General features: G+C 42.0%; 1 protein-coding gene across 1 annotated transcript; it reads left to right on the top strand.

Annotated features, from left to right (window-relative positions):
- Nucleotides 1-18885: 18885 nt before the first annotated feature.
- On the top strand, nucleotides 18886-24566 carry NEFM (neurofilament medium chain). The gene is made up of 3 exons (XM_059695955.1): nucleotides 18886-20390; nucleotides 21124-21248; nucleotides 22667-24566. Exons 1-3 carry the CDS (start codon nucleotides 19311-19313, stop codon nucleotides 24078-24080), a joined length of 2619 nt encoding a protein of 872 aa, XP_059551938.1. The 5' UTR covers nucleotides 18886-19310; the 3' UTR covers nucleotides 24081-24566.
- Nucleotides 24567-24780: the final 214 nt, after the last annotated feature.

The following is a 24780-nucleotide window of genomic DNA, read 5'->3' as shown; positions in this document are numbered from 1 at the left end:
TATAACCAGACAATCAGTGGGTTCATGTTGCCTGTCACTACTTGAGCCAATTAAGCAGAGACGAGTTGAATCATATATGAACATTAATTCCAATGCTGGCAGCAGTAAGGGAGAGCAGCATGTCATCCACAAAAATCTGCTCTGCCCCCTATCATAAGTCAACTGCTTATATTGGATAGAAGGACAAAGATTACATGGGGAAGTTGGCAAAAGAGTATGCCAAATGGGCAATTTACAGTTAATATGGGCTGGAGATTTGCAAAGGCCTGTATGCACAGAGCCATGTACTCCCCATCCTGTATGCACAGAGCCATTTATTCCCCATCCTGTATGCACAGAGCCATGTACTCCCCATCCTGTATGCACAGAGCCACGTGCTCCCCATCCTGTATGCAACGGGGAATTCTAACGGCCTTGAAAACTTGAAGTGGAAGGATTATATCATAGAATTTAGTTAGCTATTTTTCTGACTGTAGAAGTAATATATTCTCACTATAGAGGGAAAAAATAGACAAACAGGAAATTACATTCTACTGTTAGCATTTCCCAGTATTTCCTCCAGTGCTTTTTCTGTACCTATTTTCTACAGATTAGATAAAAATTTTAAGCAGCTTGCTTTTTAACACTTGCCATAATATGATAAATCTTTCACAATGATTTTGAAAACCCCTGAAAGCATAATTTTATTGACTCTCTAACTGGCTATACTGTGGAGATAACCTTATTTACTTATTGTCATTTTCATTTTTAAATACAGTCTAAATAGTGCTGCAAGAAACATCTTTGTCTATAAATTTCTAGAGGAACATTCATTATGCACCAAGTATGTGCGGACACCGTGCTACACATTGAGGGAACAAGGTTGAATGCTCTCGGTTTCCACCTGGTAGTAGGCCTGCTCCAGGCTCTTGCTATGCAATAATGGCATCTGCCCAGCAGAGGGAACTCTCTGCATATTTACGCCTTAGTCTCCTTGGAGTTGAGCTAAAACAGCAAACTGGCCAGACCAGCTATAGAAATGCTACCCTAGCTGGGCATTAGCTAGAAGTTGAGGTGCTCTGGGAGTCATTTGCAAGAACTCAAGTGCCCTTGGCAGCATTCTCCTTATAGGGCACGGGAGCTTTCTGGAACCACAACTTAACATTCATCTGTTTTGTTCACCATTGCATCCCAGGTGCCTATCTAGCCAGGTGCCTGGCACAGTCTGGACATGTAACAAATATTATTGTGCAAATGACTGAACCAGACAATCCTCCCGCAGGGCCTTGGTACCAGAATGACTGGACAGGAACAACCTCGCCGTAGTTCCTAAAGGTTTGTCCCTGAGCCCAGTCTTCCCACCGGATCACTGCTGTCCCTCTGCCCCTGGCGATGGGCGGCCTTCCCCTCTGCAGTCGCATTTCCTCAGCTCGCATGGTGGGCACTGCCACCTGCTTTGAGCACTGGGGCCATGTGAACAGTGTCAGCCAGCTATTGGTGAGCCACCATGCCCCTTTAACCTGAAAGATGATCTATATATTGCAGAAGCCACGCAGTTAACAAAATCATCCAGGAATATTTTTAATACAAATTTCTACTCCCAACTCTCTCCCATCTCTCCCCACGACATCCGAACAAACAAAGAAGATCTCTCTGATACACACAGAGAAGGGAGGCTTGTAGAGCATTTAAAAGCCCTGCAGGTGATTCTGGTGTGTATGAGTATGTGTGTGTGGACACGCACACACACACTAGCACACACCCTACTAAGAGGCATCCCTGACATACTAAGAGCCATCACTAATAGACCAGTGTTCCTACACCTTGGATGAACATCAAAATGATCCAGGAAGATTTTTTAAAGTTATATTGATGCCCAGATCAAACCTCAGACAAATTAAATCCGAATCTCTCAGAATGAGGCTTGGGCCTCGGGGATCTTATTGTGCAGCCAAGACAGACCTGCTGCTGTGGGCACGAGGAAACCGGCTGTGGAGTCAGCATAGCCCCTGTCCGTCGTACCTTCCAACCAGATGTGGAATCGGGGCGATGAGCACATAATGACAGCACCTGAAGTGGCCTGGAGGGCAGACTCTGAGAGGAGCACTCGCCCCAGTTTAGGAGACAGTGGCCCCAGGTTTCTCATTTGAACTTAAGTTCCGAGGGTCTCTGTCTCCTTATCTATGAAATAGGACCTACTGAAATAATGAGATGGGTTATTTGAAATTTGCAAATGACTATACAATTGGAAAAGATTATTATGGGGATCTAGCAGACTAATATTTTTAAGTAATTTTAAAAGTATTTTAATATGTTCTTATGGATTTGGGAGAGAGAGGAAGCGAGAGGGAGAGAGAAGAACATCAATGAGAGAGAGAAACATCCATCCACTACCTCCCGCGTGCCCCCTACTGGGAATTGAGCCCTACTGGGAATTAAGCCAGCAATCCGGGGATGTGCCCTGACAGGGAATTGAACTGGCAGCCTCTTGGTGCATGAGGCTCTCAACGACTGAACCACACCGGCCAAGACTGAAAGTATTTTTAAAAATTTGGTTAGTCCTGAAATTAACTCAATATTTCTGATGGCATCTGTCAGAGGATTCTTATTTTTAAGTGTTTTGAGCCTATCGCCGAGTTCCCAAAGTTCTCTCTGACCTATTTGTCACCCAGCCAATGCATTCCCCACTGTGTTACAACAGCCACTATGATGTCAGTGAGGGAACAGGGTATCCCACCATTTCATTCAGTTATTTTGCATTATCAAACTTCCCTTGTCTTCCTTTAATAATATTTTCTTTTAATAAGGTGCTAAAGTTATTGAATTTCTTTATTCTAATAGCAGGCATTTGAAAAGTAAAGAATACTTCCTGGTACAATTTCAGGCATCACTGAGGAGCCTGACAGAGTTGTTTGTGAGTGAGGATCTCGTCTTGACTTCACAGACCACCCCATCGGGGCTAGCAGACCACATGCCAATCTGCCAGATGAAAGAACTCTGAGCAGCACAGACTTACTGCCACTGGGCCTTAAACAGGTCAACTAGATTTAATTCTGAGACATGCAATTAATCCAGAAACTAATAAAACCAGAATTGCAGATGCTTATGTCACACAGGTTTTTATTTTTAAATTGTGCCTGTTAACAACTTTTTTCCCCTGGTTTTATTAGGGCTCAAATACTAAAAGGTAAAGTAACTTTCAGAAAGCCCGAACTTGCTATGCGCTATTTCCTTATCTCTGAATTTTATAGGTTTGGTCTAAACAATACAGATTAACACTTCCTCCAGCTCTCAATTTTCATTATTCTTTTCAGTAAATCAGACTTTTTACAAATCCAGATTTGTCTTTCCTTAATGAGACTGACTTAGGAGAATGTGAAGTAGACCTTGAACTCTGGGGCTAAGACTCAATTTTACTCAAGTTTGAGTCTCCAGCTGGCCAGTAACACTCCAATTCCGGGAACCAAATGCTCCCCATTTGTTAATGTCACCATCATTTTCCTAATCACCTTGCTTAAAATCTACGTGTCCTATTTGATGCTTCACTTCCTATTTCTCCTACTACTAAGTCTGTGGTCTTGTCCTATCTCAATGTAGACAAAATCCCCACACACTTCCTCCCAGACCACCCTCATGTCCACCCTTCCCCAGGCACAAACACTCCCACAGTTGATGGAGTCCTTTGATCCATGTAGAAGGACTTAGAATGGGGCTAAGGGTCCAGCCATACAGGAGTGAGCCAGGAGAATACCACCTGTTCTATTTCTGTGGCACTAATTCTATAGTTCTGCGCAGATTGCTGCGACCTGAGGAACCAGCATGAAAAGCAGCATGTTCTGAAAAAAACATATGTTCCAATTCCAGCGCTTTGGTTTACTAGTTGCCAAGTACTTCTTGGAAGTTCAGTTTTCTCATCTATAAAATGGGAACAATACTGGCCTTATAGTGTCATTTTGGAAGATTAAAGCTAATATATGTAATATGCATAATGCAATTGACCATCCTGTTTGATTGTTGCCAGCTACAGAGTACTCCAATGCCTGTCTTCCAATGTTTTATCTTCACTGTGGTTTCTCCAGAATGCATGCCTGATCTTGTTTGTTTCTGATTAAGGAAGACCATCATGTCCGGCATAGCAGTTGCTTTAAGTTGTAGGAATGCTCTACATTTAATCACTTTTATTTTCTGAGGCAAGCTTTTATTTATCCTCAGAAACTTGTCTGACAATATTCAGATCTACACTGGACACATTTCTAGCTCTATGCCCTGAGGCTTGTAAAAAAAGCTCACAGCTCCTGGCCCAACATTTTAATCATTGTAGGACCCCAGTGAATGGTAACTGGCTAGTTGAATGAATGAATGTGTGAATGAACATATCTCTGTGAGGCTGCTTATGAAAATGAAATTTATAAAAATCATTTAAGAAATGATTCAAGCAATTATGCGGCTAAAATTACCAATAACGGTAGATTTTCTTTTTACATTTTAGCGACTTAATCAGTACTAGGTAAAGAGAGAATCACTGAACACATTGAGTAAATTTTAATTGTGAGAGCTACGTTTCCCCAGAATATGATGAACAATTACTAAAAGTGGAACCCGAGGAGCAGTATACTAAATGAAATGATCCTCTTATAAGAGAATTAATTCTTATTATAAGCTGGGGTGGAAATGGGATAAATAAAAATAACTCACAGTGTTTCCGGACTTCCCATTGGAACCCAAAGAGCAAGAAAGATGTCAGTATTTCTGGGCATGACTACTCAACACTGCAATTTTTAATGAGGTAGTTAGCATGACCCCAAGAGATACACCTGCATTTTTAGGAGCCTTTTATTAGCCCACTTAAGAAAATAATTCATTTTAGCTCAAATGTGGACTCTCCTATTGGTAGGGGTTTTTAGAGCGAGCTAATTTCCATCTCACTAAGACCATTTTGTTGTAATTGTGCCCAGATTCAATTAATCTCTCCAAGAACTGTTCAACTTCAGTCTCTACCATTTTGTTCCATGAAGGATAGCAGTTCTCAACCTGTGGGTCGTGACCCTTTTGGGGGTCGAACGACCCTTTCACAGGGGTCGCCTAAGACCATCAGAAAACACATATATAATTACATATTGTTTTTGTGATTAATCGCTATACTTTAATTATGTTCAATTTGTAACAATGAAATTGGGGGTCACCACAACATGAGAAACTGTATTAAAGGGTCACGGCATTAGGAAGGTCGAGAACCACTGATGAAGGGGATCACTACAAATCAGGGGCTAACAAAAGGTGGGGCCAAGAATGGACTTCAACCCCTGCTCACCAACACTAAAGTCCTGGTTAATCCGTCCCTACACTCCTAAGGTGGAGTGAAATACCTTCGTAAGTATGGCTCACAAAAGCATTGTCACTGACAAGGAATCTGAGTGCTTGCAGATCACTTCGGAAATATAAAATGTGGCATAAATGCTTAATTTAAAAGAATGACATGTGACACAGTTGCTATTTTTACTGCCTGTCTAACAAGAACCCACACACAATTTTTTAAAATAACTGACTTAGAAGCCAAGAAGGAATCCAAGCCAAGATACTGAATACTGCACGTTGCTTTCAAAGGCAATACATATCAAGACCCATCACAATTGTCCTTCCAACCAGGAATGAAACAGCTTCCCTGAAGGAAAAAAAAAAAAAAACACCACTAGTTTGGAAGTCCTCTCCTCTTAAACCTCTTCTGAAAACAGAGGTCCCAGCTCCCAGCAACTACCACCAACAAGTGTCATCAACAGTCACCAAAGAGTCATCTCCCCTCTGAGCAAATCTCTTTAAAGTAGATCTGATGGATGACTTTAATGGAAGCTCAGCAGAAATGAAAATCGAAGGGGCAATCAATGAAATTGACAATGCTATAGTCCCCGCATGTGGTGTATACAGCAGCTCAAGGAAAGGATTTTCCTTTGGGATCCAAATGGCCCAAATCAGCTGTTTTCTACATATTGATTAGAAGAGATCAATGAGGGGGGGGGGATCTCATTTTTTTTCTTCCCTAACTTCCCAGTTTACCACATGATCATCAAACATTAATTAGTCATTGATTATGTATATGAAATGCTGAAATCCATAAACATCCCTGTCATTGTTCGCAGCTTAATTTACAAAGGTGATGTGGCTGTATACCATCTTCATTAATATGGCCGATAAGCAGAAATATGGAGAGAAGCCAGAAGTTTCATTGCAAACCAGACATCTGAAATGGCCACAATTCCTGGCTCTTGCCAACTTTGTTTTGACTTTGTTTGACCTCTACTCTTGGCTTTCTTTCAGAAGGAGTTCCCAAGTGAGTGCTTAAAAGGTTAAGAAGCCAAAATCTAAATTTAAGCAAATCCAACCAAGTTGCCAATCAAAAGGCAAGGGAAAGATCAGGGTCAAAACCCTGGTTTTTCTGAGACTAGGGAATCATAACTCTGACACTCTCTTGGATTTTGTTTAACTCAGCATGTCTATTCATAAAGCACTTATTGTGCAAGGGTAGGGGAGGGAGCTCAGAAGATACAGCAGACTAAGGAGAGATCTTTGCCTTTAAGGAGCCAGAAGTTCCATTGCAGTCACAAGGTTTGTTCACATGTGGGATATAAAATAGGAGCCACATAATGGCCAAGTCCTCTGTTATCAACTGTAGTGCTAGAGGAACTTAGAGAAGATAAGAGGCAGCCAGGTCCTCATGATGAGGCAGAAGTGGAGCTGTGATCCAGTGGGCAGAATTTGGGTAGGAGCCGAGTCATGGAGGAAGCATTCAAGAATGCATCATATGAAAACTGTAAGCATGGTGCACTCTGGCCCACCCCATTCATTAAAGTCTCACTTTTGGAACGCTGCTGTGTTGGAGAGCACCTTGCTTTGGCATCAGATAGATGTATTTCCAATCCCAGCTCTGCCATTGTGAACCCTTTGAACTTGGCTAAAGGGTAAAACATCTTTGAAGTTCTACTTTCCTATGTGGGATAATGATATCTACTTTGTAGGTCTATTGAGATACTAAAACAGTGTGTGCACAGCTAGGGCATGGAAGAAGTTCAAATAACATTAGTTTACTTTCACCTTAGGAGCACATTAACAGCCATATCTGTAGCACAGACTGTTATTTATCCACCAATATCTATTCCCTCCTTACAGGAATAGAGTTGTAGCTGGGCCCGTGGCTGCCCAGCCAGAGACTGTACTTACCAGCAACCCTGGCAGCTACTTGTCCTGTGTGACTGTTCCAGCCACCTGCATGCAAGCAGAAGTGATGTTTGTCTCTTTCAGAATGAGTTTTAAAAGAGCTTGCCACTTTTGTCTCTTATTGTGAGTTAAAACATGGATTTGCCTGAAACCCAACTCTGAGCAGACAAATGAAAACCTCACCTTAGCAAGCAGCAAGCAACCTGGAACTCCCCATAATTACTACGTAGAGCAGAGCAAGCTACCTACCCTCCTGAATTGGTACAAAAAAGAGGAATAAGTTCCGTTGTTCTTTTAATCCCTCTCAGATTGGGTTTCTTGACACATCAGCTTAGCCTTTGCACCTAATAATTTATGCAATGTCTCATTTGTCCTTGGAAAAGGTAGTCTCTTAGCTATCCCCACTTAACAGATGAGCAAATAAAAGTCAAGAGAAATTCAAGGTCACCTGGCCTGTCAATGCTATCCTGTCATTGATTCCCAGAGCCTTAGTCTTTGCATGCGACAACTTAGTCACTTCTTATTCCTGAAGTTGTGAACAGAAGAACTGCTTAGATTTAGATGTTGATGAAAGTTTGACAGGGTTGAATATTACATTTCAAATATAGAATCATGAAACTAGATTTTAAATTAAGCTGCACATTGAAAGTAGCTTTCATAATTATTGCTATTATACATGTGTTGCCACTGTAAAATTTCAACATGCACCGAGAGACATAATTGCAACACAGTTCTAAAATACAGGACAGAAATGTTTGGCACTGGGGGTAATTTACACCCATAATGTAATTAAATAGGAGGCAATTTGCATTCAGACTTGCACATTACAGTATTTTTTCTGATTATAAAAATTTCAAAAGAGAAAAGGTCTGGCAAGCACAGGAGATTTTTGAGTGTTCTGACAATTAATATTTTAGACAAATGACATTGGGAAAGATGACTTTCTAATCCTTTTTCTGGAGCCTTAGCAGTTTGCCAAGAAAATAATAAGCTGTCTGTCAGATATTTTCATATGAAGCATGCTGTGATCAATAACTTTTTTATTATTTTTCTTCAAATGTATTTACTAGTATAAGTTTTATCTGACTCTCACATATTGCTAGGATCTGGCTGTAAATAAACGATCTGAAAGGCATAAACTTAAGCACTCAAAATGAATAAGAATTCAAGTGTTATTTTAACAAGGAAATTAGGATTTACACTAATTTTAAAAATCCACTGATTATACTCAATACTTGTATTGTGGTAAAAAGAACCTTAGACACACGATGGCACCCTTTTCACCACTTATAAGACCTCAGTCGGGTGTTTCAGTTCCCTGAGTCTCAGTCTCCTGTTTAAAAAAAGAGATGAGCCATAGCCCAGCTGGTATGACTCAATCGTTGAGTGTCAACCTCTGAACCAGGAGGTCACTTGTTCCATTCCCAGTCAGGAGCTCAATCCCCAGTAGGGGGCGTGCAGGAGATGGCAAATTAATTATTGTCTCTCATCATTAATGTTTCTCTCTCTCCCTCCCTCTCCCCTCCTCTCTGAAATCAATAAAAATATATTTTTTAAAAAAATACATTTTAAAAGAGACATATAACATCATCTCACTTGGCTGATGTAAATATTAAGAAAGATGTTTACAGAATGCCAAGCATACAGTAGGAGCTCAATAAACACTTGCTAAGTTATAGAAGCCTAAATATAAAGAAAGGGCTAATCTAATGATAGTTACCATTTATTGAGCATTGCTCTAATACAACTTTGAGAGAAGATACTGATATTATCCCTGTCATATTACTTTCATCATAAAGATGAAGAAAATGATGAATGGAAGGAATTGGTGGCTGTGTCTCAATTGACACAGTTGGGAATTGGTGAGGTAGGACTTGAATTTAGGGGTCCTTTTGTAGGTAAGTTCCAGGCTACTGTACTTTATGTCATCCAGATGCTTCTTCTCCTGTATCTAGGTTGATAGAACTTCTGCCTTGTGCTTTGCCAGACTCATCATTGATGTCCCTGAGATCAAAGATCTGAGCTGTATGTAAGGCTGAGTGCACATTTACAAAGGTATATGTTCTTTTCATTATAAGTCAATATTGTAGCTCTTGACACTGGTACAAAAAGAAGGAATGGAAATCAAAAATAAAATAAAATGGGAGTTGTCTGCCCTGTATAATCCATTACATGTGTTACCCCAGTCAGGCAACATCTTTTTTCTGTTATGTCTGTAAGCAAGAAATTGGGGGGGGGGGGAGGGAAGAAGGGATCATGTGTCCTGTTAAATACATTCACATACTGGGGCATTTGAAAAGATAAAATTTTGTGTTGTATAACATTGAAATATTTGCCTGAAATCAAGCATCCAACAGCATTCGATTGAATAGGTTTATAATCATCTTAGTTCTTTCTTGCTGCCAAACCTGGTGAGTTAAAGCACATCAATTTGTTTCTCATTTACCAAGGACAACTGCTTGTCTCTCTGACAACTCTACACCTCTTCATGGAAAGGGCATTAGACATACATGTCTTTAATCTGTCCTGTTGCATGGGAGCACCTATCCTGCCCAGTGCTGTGCCAAGCACTGTGGAGTAAAGTGAGTCTTCATCATCAGCATAGTAGCCACAGCTATCATTTATTGAGTACTGTCACAGGCACCAGCACGTCACATGTCATTTACTAGTAATCATCAAACCCCTGTTATGAAGTAGGTACCCTTTTTATGCTGCTGTACAAGTGAAAGGAATGAAACTTGGGTGGGCGATTTGTCCTATAGAGTGGTGAGTAGGACGTAGGACCTTCCCTATAAGACAAGAAGTCAGCCACCTAGAAGATTCCCCACTTGGTTGCCTCACAGAATCCCCAAATTCAGTGTGTTCTATGTGGTCCAACTTCCTCTGCTTCTAACCACTAAACTTGGTTTCCCTCCCATAATATATATCGTGGGGGAATGCCTTAAACGGAATAATGGCCCCTCACCAAATATGTCCACATCCTACTCCCCTCACCTGAGACTGTTACCTTACATGGCAAGAGAGATTTTGAAGATTTAACTTAAGGATCTTATGATAGTCTAAATTATGCCCACCGCGCCCCCCACCCCCAATGAAACCCTCAGAATGACTGTATTTGAAGATAAGGCCTATTAATTAAATTTAAATGGGGTCATTAAGATGGACCCTAATCTAATCTGGCTGGTGTCCTTATAAAAGGAGGAGAGAGACGAGAGAAAGCACAGGGAAGAGAGATACCAGACACTAGACAGGGACATAGACACAGGACAGCCATGAAAAGACACGGGGAGAAGGTGGCCAAGGACCAAGGCCTCAGGAGAAACCAAACCTATAAACATTTTGGTCTCAGACTTCCAGGCTCCAGGACTGTGAGAAAACAAATGTGTGTTATTTAAGCCCCCTGGACTGTGGTTCTTGTTACGGCAGCCTTGGCAAACTACAACAGATCCTAATATGGGGAGGTTATCCTGGATTGTGGAGGGAGGCAATGTAACCACAAGGGTCTTATACGAAGAGAGCAGGAGGATCAGAGTATGAGAAGAAAATGTGAGATAGAGCAGAGGCCAGAGAAAAGAGATGACGCTACATTGCTGACTTTGAAACAGATTCTCTCCTAGAGCCTTCAAAAGCAATGTAGCTCTGCCTACACTTTGATTTCAGCACAATAAGACATAAGACTGATTTCAGACTTTCAATTTTCAGAACTCTATGATAATAAATGTGTGTTCTTTTTAGCTACCAAGTTTGTGACAATTTGTTACAGCAGCCATAGAAGAGGAATACAGGGGATGACATCACCATCTACCTGTTCCTCCAACCCTGTCCTTCCTATCGTAGCCTGTGCCTTTCCTTACCCATCTTTCTTAAATTACACCTTCCTCCAATATTATGTCTTGAATGCTTCACTGCCTCTAATCAGCTATAAGATAAATGTCAAAGTCCTGTTATGACATAGGAAGCTTTCCAGGGTCTCTCTTCTGCTTCTGTCGTAAGCCTGGGCTACTGGTCCCCTACCTTGTCAACCTTGACTCTATGCCCTCTTTCTATCCTGGGCTACAGGTCCCCTCTCTCCCACCTGGACTGTGTGTTTCCCTTTCTCCAGCCTGTGCCACATGACCTCATCTCTCTAGCCTGGGTTACACACCCTCCTTTCCAGCAGAGACCTCATGACCGCCACCCTACCACCTTATTATAGTCACTTGCTGTTCTCTGAGCACACTGTGTTTTCATTGACCTCACCTTGATGCCTTTGATTGCTGTCTCCTCTCTTTCACCTGGGCACTTCCTACTTACTCCTCAAAACTCAACTCAGGTATCACCTCCTGCAGAAAGTTCTCCCTGAAGTTCTTCCACCCTTCTCACCAGTTGGTTTAGTTGCTCATCCTCCATGCTCCCATGATACACGGATAATCTCTAGCGTAGCCAGAGATAGCAGCCCCATAGTTCCCACATGGTAACTCTGTCTTTATTTGCCTGGATCCACCATTAGAATGTGTTCATCCAAGCTGGGAATTACATGAAATTGCTAAGTACCCAACACAGTGCCTGGTACTGAAAAGACTAGTGTTTGATTAAAGTTTTAGGGTAAAAGGTAGGATTTCATTTACTTATTCACACAGCAAATATGGATTGGGCACTCCTGATCTGTAAAACACTGTGTATAAGTAAGACTTGGTATCTGCCACTGAGAATTTTAAGTTTAGTCAGATTATTGTGATGTTATTTAAATGTGCAGTATATGGTAGCACCTGATTAGACCACAAACACTGAGCTTCAGGGACTGAGAGAAAGGATTTGTATGTGGGGGGAAATGGAAAGGATTTGGAGAAGTGGAGTTTTCCTAGGACCGGGTCATGAAAGTTCAAAGGAGACGGGAACCCTGAAGCAGAAGCTCCCATCAACGTGATGTGAGATCTTCAACAAAAGCCTGACTCCATCATGCATGAGCATGCCCTTCATTCAACAGGGCACACAAATGTCGATGTTATGAGTTTCCAAGGAGGCATCACATTTCCAAAGTATATTGAGCATGGAAGAAAGCTAGGACCCTGTAGGCTAATAGGAGGCAGGAGAAAACACAGCAAATTATATTAAATGAGTCACAGTGGCTAAGGAAGGATTTTCCTTATTAGATATTCAGTTCTTAATAATTTTATGTAATTCAAATCCAGAAGCTGATTGTTATCATGACTAATATAGGATACATGCTATTTCTTTTCAAGGTCAACTTTGTTCAGGAGAAAAATGAGGAACAATTCTCTTCGTTGACCCTCTCTGATAAAGCAGAAGCCATATGAATGAAAATACCGGTGAGTCCGAGCACTTTATCCCATAAATGACTAAAATGAGTTAAGGCTGATTTGTCTCCAGGTAATCTATGTACATATGGTCACATAACCCTGATTTTAGCATATAAAATAGAGGGTCAAGAGACTCACAATTATTCATGACTGTCTCTTTACTGTTTTAATAGATTTAAAAAGCTGCTTCCTTGCCAGCCATCCCATTGTAAACCTTCCCAGATGAATACTGCAGGCCAAGCTATTTCTTCTGCCAAGATTCATTATTGGATCTCTCAAAGTAGATTTAGTTTGAAGAGGTTCACATCTACTACAAATTGTGAACACATAATGATTAAAAGGTTTTCTTAAAAAATTTAAATGTATATAAATATATTAGTATGAATGTTATGATGATAAATTCATGTATAATACAAATTAAAATCTAAAAACTAAACCAAAAGTACCTATAAACATGAATGATAAATGCCAGATAAAATAATAGATGAATGACTAGAGATATTCTCCACAAATCCAGAACTAGAATGAATGAGTTCGATGTCCTTCAAATTATATAGAACATTGATTTGGGATGAAAAAAATAACAAAGACAAGTAATTTCAAGTTTTCATTTTTAATATCTTTAATAAACTTACAGGCCAAGAAATAATGTTCATCTGAGAACATTTTTAAATGTTTCTTTTTTATGTAACTGGGGGGGGGGGGGGAAGCAACAAAAGAATGCATAGTATATGTCCTGGATTTTTTTAAATAAGACCTAACAGTGAAACTATTAGCATTTAAATAAAATTTTTAAGACTGACTGCTTGGCCTTCAAGGCAGTGTCATACCATGGGGAAGGTTATCCTTCCTCCAGAGCCCAACATTCCTGGACTCACACCTCAACTCCACCATTTCCCAACAGTGTGGAACTTAGCCTCTATGTGCCTGAATGCTCAATTGCTTTTTCTACAAACTGGGGTAATAATAGTGCCATCTTAAAGGATTGCGATGGTTAAATTAGATAATCCAGTAAAGTCTTGGCATAGTGATAGGCACCTAGTAAGCACTTAATAAATACCAGTTATGTTATATTACTAAAATCTGCCTACTTTTTTTAGCATGCTGATTGAGACTGCCTTTGATGCCCTACTAAAGGAATTAAAAAAATATATTAGCACTAGTGTCAGAAGATATGAGCTCTGGTCCTGTCTTTCCCACTTACCTGATGGGTAGCTGTGGACAAATCTCTTAATTAATATCATCAACTATAAAATGGAAATAATAATTTGCATTCTACCCTGTCTACTACCAGTGCTAACAGGTGGGTTTTTTTCTGTTTGTTTTGCTTCTTTGATGTAAAGTGTTATTCACATGTAATATCCGTGGTGGTGGTAGTGGTGATGGCTCTGGGATTCAAAGTACAATTAAATGCGAAGGAACACAGAATTCACGCCTGACTCGGCCAGCTTACAGGTCACCACTTCCGACTGTCACATCACCACCTTAAACTTCACAATGACACTGCTCTCAATAATGCAAGGAAAGAAAAAGGCATAGACAGAGAGAAATTAATACACAGACCCAATTAGGCTTTCTTAGTCCAGTATCATTTTCATTATATTATTAATTGTTATTATTATTTTACCATTCTTGATCTAAAGGGCTCTAAAATATTTTCTTACAGAAGAAAGTAAAAGTCAAACAGTTGGCTGAAACCCAGGTCTCATGGCAAACAGTACCGCATTCCTTCCTCTAAGACAGCAAGTTGCATACTCGGATATAGCTATTTTACAAAGCAGGGTATGGAATTATATATAAAGAAAGATCCATCTACATTTAAATTACAGAGAAAAAGCTAAAAGAAAATATTTACTGTGTCTCTGTATTTTATAAATTGTCACACTAAGCATGTTAGTTTTAACAAAAAAATAAGTGAATAAAAATATTCTAAACTATATAATGTTCATGGCAATCTAAGTAAAAAGAGATAGTTCTGAGCGTGAACCCATTTTCCGAGGATTCTGAAAGAACACTGCTTCTCCAATTGCTGAGATCATGAAGAAAGAACCCAACCCTGGAACAATGGAACTTCATTATTAGCTGGGGCTTTTTTTCTGACTGTGTTTTATGTCCTTGGGTTTAACTTTCCTCAGAAATTTGGTCGGAAGATAATAGATCATTGATCTGCTCTAGTTTTACAAAGCTCATTTCCATTAAAAGTTTCTAATAAAATCATATGTCCCTTGCTAAGTCAGGCTTTAGTCCGCTTGGGATAAAACATGCTGTAAATATTCTATGGCTGCACTGGTGCAAAGTTATGAGCAATGCAGGGTTTTAGAAATCCAAGTGCGTATCTCAAGATCTGCCCCTTTACAGATACAGCCAACATGTCCAATTAAAATCATGCTGAAAATTAATACGGCACAACTGTTTTATTATGCACCTACTGAATTTTATCTTTAGAATCCCTTTTTAAAGGGCCATCTTAAATATATTTTTTAATTCTAAGTCCTCCTCCTCTGGCTTTTACAGAACTGATTCCAGGTGGTGAGGTGAAGGCATTACACAGCAAAAAAAGAAAAGAAAAGCTATGTTAAAGCTGAAAGCAAAATCTTTCCTCCTTAAAACATGAAATTTCCAGATATAAGATTTCAAAAACCGATTAAGCTTATGTTTGAAACAACATAAAGATATGAAATGTTTTTTAATTTTTTTAAATACTTCACTTAACTTTTTATAAAAACAGTCACTGACAGAAATATAAGGCAATATTCAATGAATAAAAATTTTGGCAAGGGAAACAAGCACCACCTCAGTGGTTAATATCAGAAAAAGAACACTGAGGTTCAAATGGACTTGGTTTAATTAAAGGCAATAAGGACACGTACATCCCAATTTTCCTGACAAAAAAAAATAGCCTTTCTTCCCTGAGAATATTGTTATTTTGCTTTCAACACCTTAAATAAAAAAAAGAACAAAAGTCAAATCTGCTTTCAAAGTTGGACATGCCTCGGCTCAAGTAGAAGTAAGTATTATAGTTTTCACTTTCCTTATGGCCCCTCTCCAGGTGACCAAGTTCCTAGCTCCCTATATCAACCCCTTAACTGATCAGCAGAGGTTTGGTTTATATTTGTTCGTCATGAGTTCTAACATCAGCTCCCAGGCAAAAGGATCAGGTTTAAGACAGCACAGTAAATTGGGGAAAAGGGAGACAATCTAATCTTAGATTCAACCTATCAATTTGACAGTGGTGTCTTTCATCCAGAGCTTCTTGCTTGCTGCCCGGCTCCCACATCCTATCTTTGTATTTTTATGTATCAAAAGTGAACACTTTAAAATGTAAGGCAATATGGGAAGAAGGAAGAAAATGCCCAACTCTTCATTTTTCTAACCATATTTTTGGACCCAATAAACGCATATGAAAAAGCCCCTTATGCAAAGGATATTTTACCATTATCATAAGGTAAGACTTCAGAATAGCTACCTCTTAGCTACAAAGTTAACATTTTCACTTCATCTACTGAAGGAACACACAGTATGCTCTGTATTTCCCTAGAAAGTGATTCAAAACACACTGTAACTTGTGGGACAACAATTACGAGATAATTTCATTATAAATGTATAATTCTAAATTTATATCCAAATCATGTGTGATTACCTATTTAAAATAAATTATAAAAGTATTAGAGTCAAACTCAACAGTGCTGTAAATTCAGATAAGTCCTTATGCTTTTTTCCTTTCTTGTTAATACTTTCAGAAGATTCCATAGCCTTATTGTCATCATGGAAAAAAAAAAAAAAAGTAAAGGCAAAGCTTTACATTCTTTCTATGACAAATATTAGCATGATAAATGTTCTTCAAAAATATGAGACAAAGATGGAAAATGTTATAGATTTTTTAAAAGTTTTTATAATACATTCACTAATGAGCATAACCTTCAAGTCACCTTCAAACACGGTGATTAAAGTGTGAAGTCTAATGCAAAAATAAAACATTTTGAGAAATGTGGAACTGGATCCATCATTTTTTAAGCCATGAGAACTTTTTTTCCTTAGTAAGGTGTCTGCTATAACTCTCTGCATTATCCTGTTGTGGTCAGACTGAACAATATACTGCGTGTGGCATTGAAGTTACAATTAAAGCTATGGAGTCTAGACACTCACTGAATTAGCTTGAGTAATTGGCTTTTGTTTTGTTTGTACGCAATGTTTTCCTCCTTCTGTAACCCGTTGGAAGCTTAACAATTTCTGAGCTAGTTTCAATACAAGGCAAGACAGGCTGATTGTGAAGTTAGACATGTGTTCCCCTGTAAATGTCCCTCTGCAGAGTCATTTCATTTTCACAGGTCTGAAGGAAACTACCAGCAGCAGCCTGCCAGCTCACCATTTGCTCCTTTCACCTAAAGTATGCTAAGTGCATAGGCACCATGAAATTGCCGAAGGCTTTTATTTTTTTAAGTACTAGTAAAAGTAGAAAGTAATAAGTAACCGAAGCATAATAACTATATAATTAGCAAGTACTTGTAAAAGTAAAAAGTAATTACTGCATAATTAGCATTTTGGCCTTATCTGATCACATCTTTCTCAGAGTCCTGTAGTACTGAACAAAAAGGCAGGGCTTTTTTTTTTTTTTTTTGCTTTTTGCTTTTTTTTTTTCTATCTGAAACCAGAAAACCCTGTTTTTACAATATCCACAGGCCAGTCCCCTCATTCTGTCATGTGTCTCTCCAACAGCTTGAGACATGGGCTCTCTTTGCCTGAAAGAGAACCATCCCATCCCTCAGGAAACTAGAACAATCTTCCCCCGCACAGCCTGCAATGCTGCAGTTTGACATTAATGAACCAAAAGTAACTCCCTAAACTAACCCCTGCTATTTTAAAATACAAGTGGGCCAAGAGATCTTATAGAAATAAAATCTAAAAATAAAAATCTTTAGAAATCCAGGCCTTTTCTGATTACTCACTGATTGACATGATCTTATCATTTAATAAAACAAGGACTAGAGAAAGCATGCTGTGAAAACATTAAGTCTGGAGTCTCTACTTTTCATAAGCAGTGATTTCTCTCAGCCACCATTGTGCCTGTTGTCCCAGCAAACATGGTCATGAGTCCTGCCTACTGCTCCTCACTTTGCCTTACAGTAATCTGAACTGTTTTACCCTGAACTACCCCCCACAAAAGACATGTTAACAGTTAGCAGTGCACCAGACAGCAGGAAGTCTATGTAGATTCTTTGTTTAAAGAAACATGCGGAAAAGTGTAGAAAATCTATTCCAAATTAGTCATTCAAATCTAAATAAGGAAATATATTACACTTTAAATGAAGAAAAATATCTGGTTTTACTCAAGGTTGTGGTGAATCTGTTTGACAACTTTTAAATCAATTCATATGCTTTTCAATCATCGCAGTTACCTGTAGGGAGTACTGAACAGAAAGATGACAAGGCAATGCTTTGTGTTCAAACTTATAAACTATATTTCCCTGGACTTTTCATCTCAGCAGATTTCACATTTCCCTTTCCAAGGAATATTTGACCTTCAAATTTTAGGCGCTCTTGATTTCATGCATCTATCATGTTAGAAAACTCAAACTGGCCTACAAGTTTAATGAATTTTAGTTGTTTTCAAAATCTGCAATCTGTTCATGGTGCCAACCCTGCATTGCAGAGAAATCTTAGTGTGCGATTCCAGCTTGACTCCCGCAAACAAAGTCACTACAAATAGGGTTTAACTATCTTTGTGGGGACGAGGGTGGGGCGGGGGGCGAGAAGACGGAGGAAACCCCCACTCTGGTCAGCCTGACAGGCAATGCTGGATGACAAACCCCCGGAGGCAGAATCCCTGCGCGCACCGGCCTGGGCGCTGTCCTTGGTGCTGACGGCGCCATAGCGAGCACAAGCGCCTTACCTTCTGCCCCCGTGGAAGCTGCGGCCGTCCCCCAAACGTTAAGCGAAATATAGCGCCATATCTCACTTTTAACACAAATAACTACCCCGGCCCATCCATCCTCTTTGTTCTCTTCCCGAAGCCTTCAGGCTGATCGTTCCTCAGCATCTTTTTTGTTTTTTTCTTGTAGTCCTAACTCGCTCCTCTCGGTCAGCTTTAAGAGGAAGAGTGGGGGGAGGGAGGCCAGGGGAAATGAGGGTGGGGGAAGGGACAGAGGAGGGGGAGGGGAGAAGGAAAGAATGGCAAGGAAAAGGTGGGGGGGGTGTCGGAGCAGGGCAGAGAGAGTAGGACTGAAGAAGGGTTAAAGTGGGAGGGCGGAGAGATGCCAAAAAGAGGGAAAAGTGATTAAGCATAGAAAAATGGGTAAAGAAAAAGTAATGGATAAAAGATAAAAGAAGAGAAAGCCGTGGGGATAAGAGTGCAGAAGGCTAAGAAAAAGCAAGGTGGGGGGGGGGGGGAGGAAGGGGGGAGAAAAGCTGCCCTAACGGCGGGAGAATGAAAAGACAAAGAAAGGGCATTCTGTGGATACCGGCTCCGAGGGTGGAAATGCAACCCGAAAGTGAAGAGGAGTGGAGAGGGGGCTTGAGGGGAGACTAGTGGTCTAGGACTAAAGGAGAACTGGGGGGAGGGGGCAGGGCCAAAGCGGCAGTCCGGGGTCCGATGCGGCACGGGCCCACGTGGAGCCCGGAGCCGGCGCTGAATCACTGCTGGGCTGTCTTTACACCCTTCCCCCCCTACCCTCCCACCCCGGCCGGGTGCCCGCAGTCCCCGCCTCCTCGGCCGCCGCCTCCGCGGGGCGGGGCCCTAGCCCGGGACCCGCTGCCGTGGCTATAAATGGGCTGCGACGCGGCCGGCAGAACGCGGTGACAGCCACACACCCCGAGGCCTCCAAGATGAGCTACACTTTGGACTCGCTGGGCAACCCGTCCGCCTACCGGCGGGTCACCGAGACCCGCTCCGGCTTCAGCCGCCTTAGCGGCTCCCCGTCCAGCGGCTTCCGCTCGCAGTCATGGTCCCGAAGCTCGCCCAGCACCGTGTCCTCCTCCTACAAGCGCAGCGCGCTGGGGCCGCGCCTCACCTACAGCTCTGCCATGCTCAGCTCCGCCGAGAGCAGCCTCGACTTCAGCCAATCCTCGTCCCTGCTCAACGGCGTCTCCGCGACGGGCGGCGACTACAAGCTGTCCCGCTCCAACGAGAAGGAGCAGCTGCAGGGGCTGAACGACCGCTTCGCGGGCTACATCGAGAAGGTGCACTACCTGGAGCAGCAGAACAAGGAGATCGAGGCGGAGATCCAGGCGCTGCGGCAGAAGCAGGCTTCGCACGCCCAGCTGGGCGACGCCTACGACCAGGAGATCCGTGAGCTGCGAGCCACACTCGAGATGGTGAATCACGAGAAGGCTCAGGTGCAGCTGGACTCGGACCACCTGGAGGAAGACATCCACCGGCTCAAGGAGCGCTTCGAGGAGGAAGCACGGCTGCGCGACGACACCGAGGCGGCCATCCGCGCGCTGCGCAAAGACATCGAGGAGGCGTCGCTGGTGAAGGTGGAGCTGGACAAGAAGGTGCAGTCGCTGCAGGACGAGGTGGCCTTCCTACGGAGCAATCACGAGGAAGAAGTGGCCGACCTGCTGGCCCAGATCCAGGCGTCACACATCACCGTGGAGCGCAAAGACTACCTGAAGACAGACATCTCGTCGGCGCTGAAGGAAATCCGCTCCCAGCTCGAGTGCCACTCCGACCAGAACATGCACCAGGCAGAAGAGTGGTTCAAGTGTCGCTACGCCAAGCTCACCGAGGCGGCCGAGCAGAACAAGGAGGCCATCCGCTCCGCCAAGGAAGAGATTGCCGAGTACCGGCGCCAGCTGCAGTCCAAGAGCATCGAGCTCGAGTCGGTGCGCGGCACCAAGGAGTCCCTGGAGCGGCAGCTCAGCGACATCGAGGAGCGCCACAACCACGACCTCAGCAGCTACCAGGTAGGAACCGCGGCTGCGCGGCCAGCCTGCGCCAGCGCCAGCGCCGCGCGCCCCCGACACTCGGGCACGCGCCCCCACGCGCTCTCCGCCCGCTCCCTGGTGACTGCTGGCCAGCGCCGCGCGCCCAAGTTGGAGGCGCAAAGCGTCCGCGCCCCTACCCACCACTTGCACACTCCACCCCGCCCACCATCCCCAGCTTCTGAGAGCACTGACCTCTTTTCAAAACGTGCTTCTTGACCTCGGCAGTTCTAGTTTTTGCACGCTTGCACATTTAAAATAGGAGGGATGCATTCTGATGGTTGATAAAGCAGCAACTTTCAGATAACTTCTGCAGAAACGCATGAATTCTCTGCTTTTCCTGCATGATCGGGGTGGGGGGGGGGGGGGACTCTGAAAATTAGCTTCAGCCCAAATGGCTCAGATGGGAAGGGCCAGGTCAGGGGTGGGGTTTCCCAATGCATGTTTACTCCCTGCCGAATGTATTCTAGATCCACTGGGTTCAGTGAATGATGTGCTCAGGAAATGTCTTATTAATCCTATTTGTTTGTGTATTTGAGAATCCTTAAATTTTGTTAATGGTGGGAGGGGGCTGGGAGCAATATCTGAGAAGGTTGCGGAGCTGGAGGGAGTCAGAGGAGCGCAGGAGGGAGGGGAAGGGAGAGGGGTAGCAAGTGGTTTGTGAAAGAAATTGCCTTTGGAAGGGTGAGTCATGGGGAGACTGTGTCTGTTTCAGGACACCATCCAGCAGTTGGAAAATGAGCTTCGGGGCACAAAGTGGGAAATGGCCCGTCATTTGCGAGAATACCAGGATCTCCTCAACGTCAAGATGGCTCTGGATATTGAGATCGCTGCGTACAGGTACGGTGTTCACTGCGGACGTGACCGAAATACCGCACTGCGGAGGCTGTTTTGACAGAGCCTTCTCCACTTCAGTAAAGCAAGCAGGTTTCCGGCGTCTTAAATCAGTGCCTGTTTGCCTTTCTAATTAAAAAGAAATTATTCTAAAGAATTGCAAATGTGAATTTTCCACTTTTTATACAGCTTTAAAAGAGTAAGCATTAGTTGAAATTGATATGAATTACAGGAGGGGGCTTGGGAGGAGCTCAGATTAATTTCAATGCTTATGCTTAAACTTTTTATTTAAGTGAAACGTGTTTTACAAATGTCTGAAGCAAAAACATGTTAGTATTTAATATTTAGTATTTAATATTTCTCTAGTGGTTTCAGCTTCTCAATTTTACATTGTCAAGGACAAACACCATCACATTCAATGTCTCTGTTTCTCTGTTACAGCTTACTATTGCCATCATCTGGCTGAGAATAGATATAGATTGATAAATTAGAATATATTTGTGCATATATATATATATATATATATAGCTATATAGATAATTTAGATATATTATATTTTATCTTAGGCTGCATAACATAGATTATATGTCTATATATAGGTTGTGTATGATATATATTTAGATCTTGAGATATAAATTTATAGGTATGTCATAATATAAATAAATTTATATCTATAGATGTAGATATACAGCCAGAGAAAGAGAAGAGATTATAGGTCTACTAACTGATATTGCCTTGCTGTTGATTAAGTTCACAGGAGAAAATAATTGACTCAACAATGTTTCTACTACCAATAAGGTCATTATAATTTTATAAGAATAAAGTGAACCCACAGAGTTATCTTACTTTTCAGAAAAGCAGAATAATTACATTGAAAAACACTTTATGATTAAAACTGCCGATCAATTTATAACTTAATGCACCCAAATTAGTACTTAGCTATAGATAGATGAAGATAGATATAGAGCTATAGATATAGATATAGCCTGAATTCTGATATATGCCAAATACATTTTTAACATTATATTTGCTGAAAGATATTTAGTATACATCCTGAAAGTTCCGATGCTCAGGAAGATCACTAAGATTTTTTTGCCCACTACAGAGCTTTTCAACAGATTCATGTTGCACCAAATGGACTGATGTAGCTCGGGGGACTTGGTGGCTGGGTCTGACTAGTAGGCCTTTGGGAGTGACTAGTCACTGCAGCAGGGGATTGGCTAGTGGCCCATGAGTATCTGTCACTGAATATGACAAAATATACCAATGAAATGATAGCAGGTATTATACCGACTTGATGGAATCCTCTATTTATGTGATTATTCTTACACAAAGGTATCTACTGCATTCCCCATTATGCAATGAAGCTCAGAAGGCCCAATGTGATTTTAATTATGTCTTGTCTTCTTTGGTTATCACCTTAGAAAACTGCTGGAAGGTGAAGAGACCAGATTTAGCACATTTTCAGGAAGCATCACTGGACCATTGTATACACACCGACAGCCCTCCATCACAATATCCAGTAAGATTCAGAAAACTAAGGTAGAGGCTCCCAAGCTAAAGGTCCAACACAAATTTGTCGAGGAGATCATAGAAGAAACCAAAGTGGAAGATGAGAAGTCAGAAATGGAAGAGGCCCTGACAGCCATTGCAGAGGAATTAGCAGTTTCCATGAAAGGAAAGGAGGAAGAAGAGGTGGAAGAAAAGGAAGAGGAACAAGAAGCTGACGAAGTGGTAGCAACTAAAAAGTCTCCAGTGAAAGCTCCCGCACCTGAACGTAAAGGAGAGGAAGAAGGAGACGAGGAAGAGGAGGAGGAGGAGGACGAGGAGGGCGCTAAATCAGACCAAGCTGAAGAAGGGGGGTCTGAGAAGGAAGGTTCTAGTGAAAAAGAAGAAGATGAGCAGGAAGAAGGAGAGACAGAGGCAGCAGGTGAAGGAGAGGAAGTTGAAACTAAAGAAGAGAAGAAAACTGAGGGAAAGAGGGAAGAAGTAGTCACGAAGGTGGAGCTGGTGGCAGAAGCCAAGGTGGAAAAGCAGGAGAAGGCCAAGTCCCCCATGCCAAAATCGCCAGTGGAAGAGGTGAAGCCAAAACCATTGGCTGGAGCTGGGAAAGATGAGCCGAAAGGGGAAGAAGGGAAAGTGCAGGAAGGAAAGAAAGAAGCAGCAAAGGAATCTCCGAAGGAGGAGAAGGTAGAGAAAAAGGAGGAGAAGGGAGAGAAAAAGGAGGAGAAGGTGGAGAAAAAGGAGGAGAAGGTGGAGAAAAAGGAGGAGAAGCTGAAAGATGAGGTAGAGAAGAAGAAAGCTGCATCCCCAGTGAAGGAGGAAGTCGTGCAGGAGGTGGTGACCATCACCAAATCAGTAAAGGTGAGCGTGGAGAAAGGTGCCAAAGAGGAGGAGAAGCCTGGGCAGCAGAAGGAGAAAGTGGAGGGAAGGAGCAAGGAGGAAGGCAGTGATCAAGGCTCAAAGGAATCCACCAAGGAAGACATAGCCATCAATGGGGAGGTGGAAGGAAAGGAGGAGGACGAGCAGGAAACGAAGGAGAAAGGCAGTGGGGGAGACGAGGAGAAAGGTGTTGTCACCAATGGCCTAGACTTAAGTCCAGCAGATGAAAAGAAGGGGGGTGATAAAAGTGAGGAGAAAGTGATGGTGACCAAAACGATAGAAAAAATCACCAGTGAAGGGGGAGATGGTGCTACCAAATATATCACTAAGTCTGTCACTGTCACTCAAAAGGTCGAAGAGCATGAGGAGAGCTTTGAGGAGAAATTAGTGTCTACTAAAAAGGTAGAGAAGGTCACTTCACACGCCATAGTAAAGGAAGTCTCCCAGGGTGACTAGTCATTTTAGTCTATTCAAAGGTTAAGCCATATGACAATTTCAAAATGCATGTTAATGACAGCTTCAAAATAGAACGGGTTCTCCCATGGGGGTTCCAGACATTGTATTTTACATTGTGCAATACGAGGGAACTGCATGCAAGCTCAGGATGCTCCCTCCTCAGTCTTTGGGGGGTTCAAATGCATGATATTGTATGTACCTGGGGAATTGGCCAATTTACTAAACTGCTGGAAGGGGGGCACTCACAGGGGGGGTGTCTTGAGATGTATTATGCAAAGAACAAACTGAGCCAAAAATAAATGAAACACAGAACTCTCTTAGCCTTAAGAAAGCTATATATGAATAATTAAGTTTACCTCACTGGTGCATTTAAAATGGACTTTCTTTCATGGGAGAACCTTGTTGATATGCACAGTTTGCAACCTTCCGTTGATGGATGCTAAACGTCGCAGCAGTACTTGCTCAATAAAGGTCATATTGGAAACAGTTGATTGCCTGGTGTAATGTCATTTCAAAGGGAAATCTTCACTACCTGGCTCTTTCTTTCCTAGAGTACATTATTTGGGAGATTATAGACAACCTGCATTTCTTATCAGTATTTCCCTGAGAGTGAATTCTGGGGAAGCATAATCAACTGAAAACATTTTCAGGTGTCAAAATCTTTACTTAGCCTAACCTTCATCCCCAAATTTCAAAATTA

The sequence above is a fragment of the Myotis daubentonii genome, chromosome 5 (assembly GCF_963259705.1).
Source record: "Myotis daubentonii chromosome 5, mMyoDau2.1, whole genome shotgun sequence".
Taxonomy (NCBI): Eukaryota; Metazoa; Chordata; class Mammalia; order Chiroptera; family Vespertilionidae; genus Myotis; species Myotis daubentonii.
The sequence above is the reverse complement of the archived record's forward strand: the minus strand, read 5'-3'. Positions and strand labels throughout refer to the sequence as shown.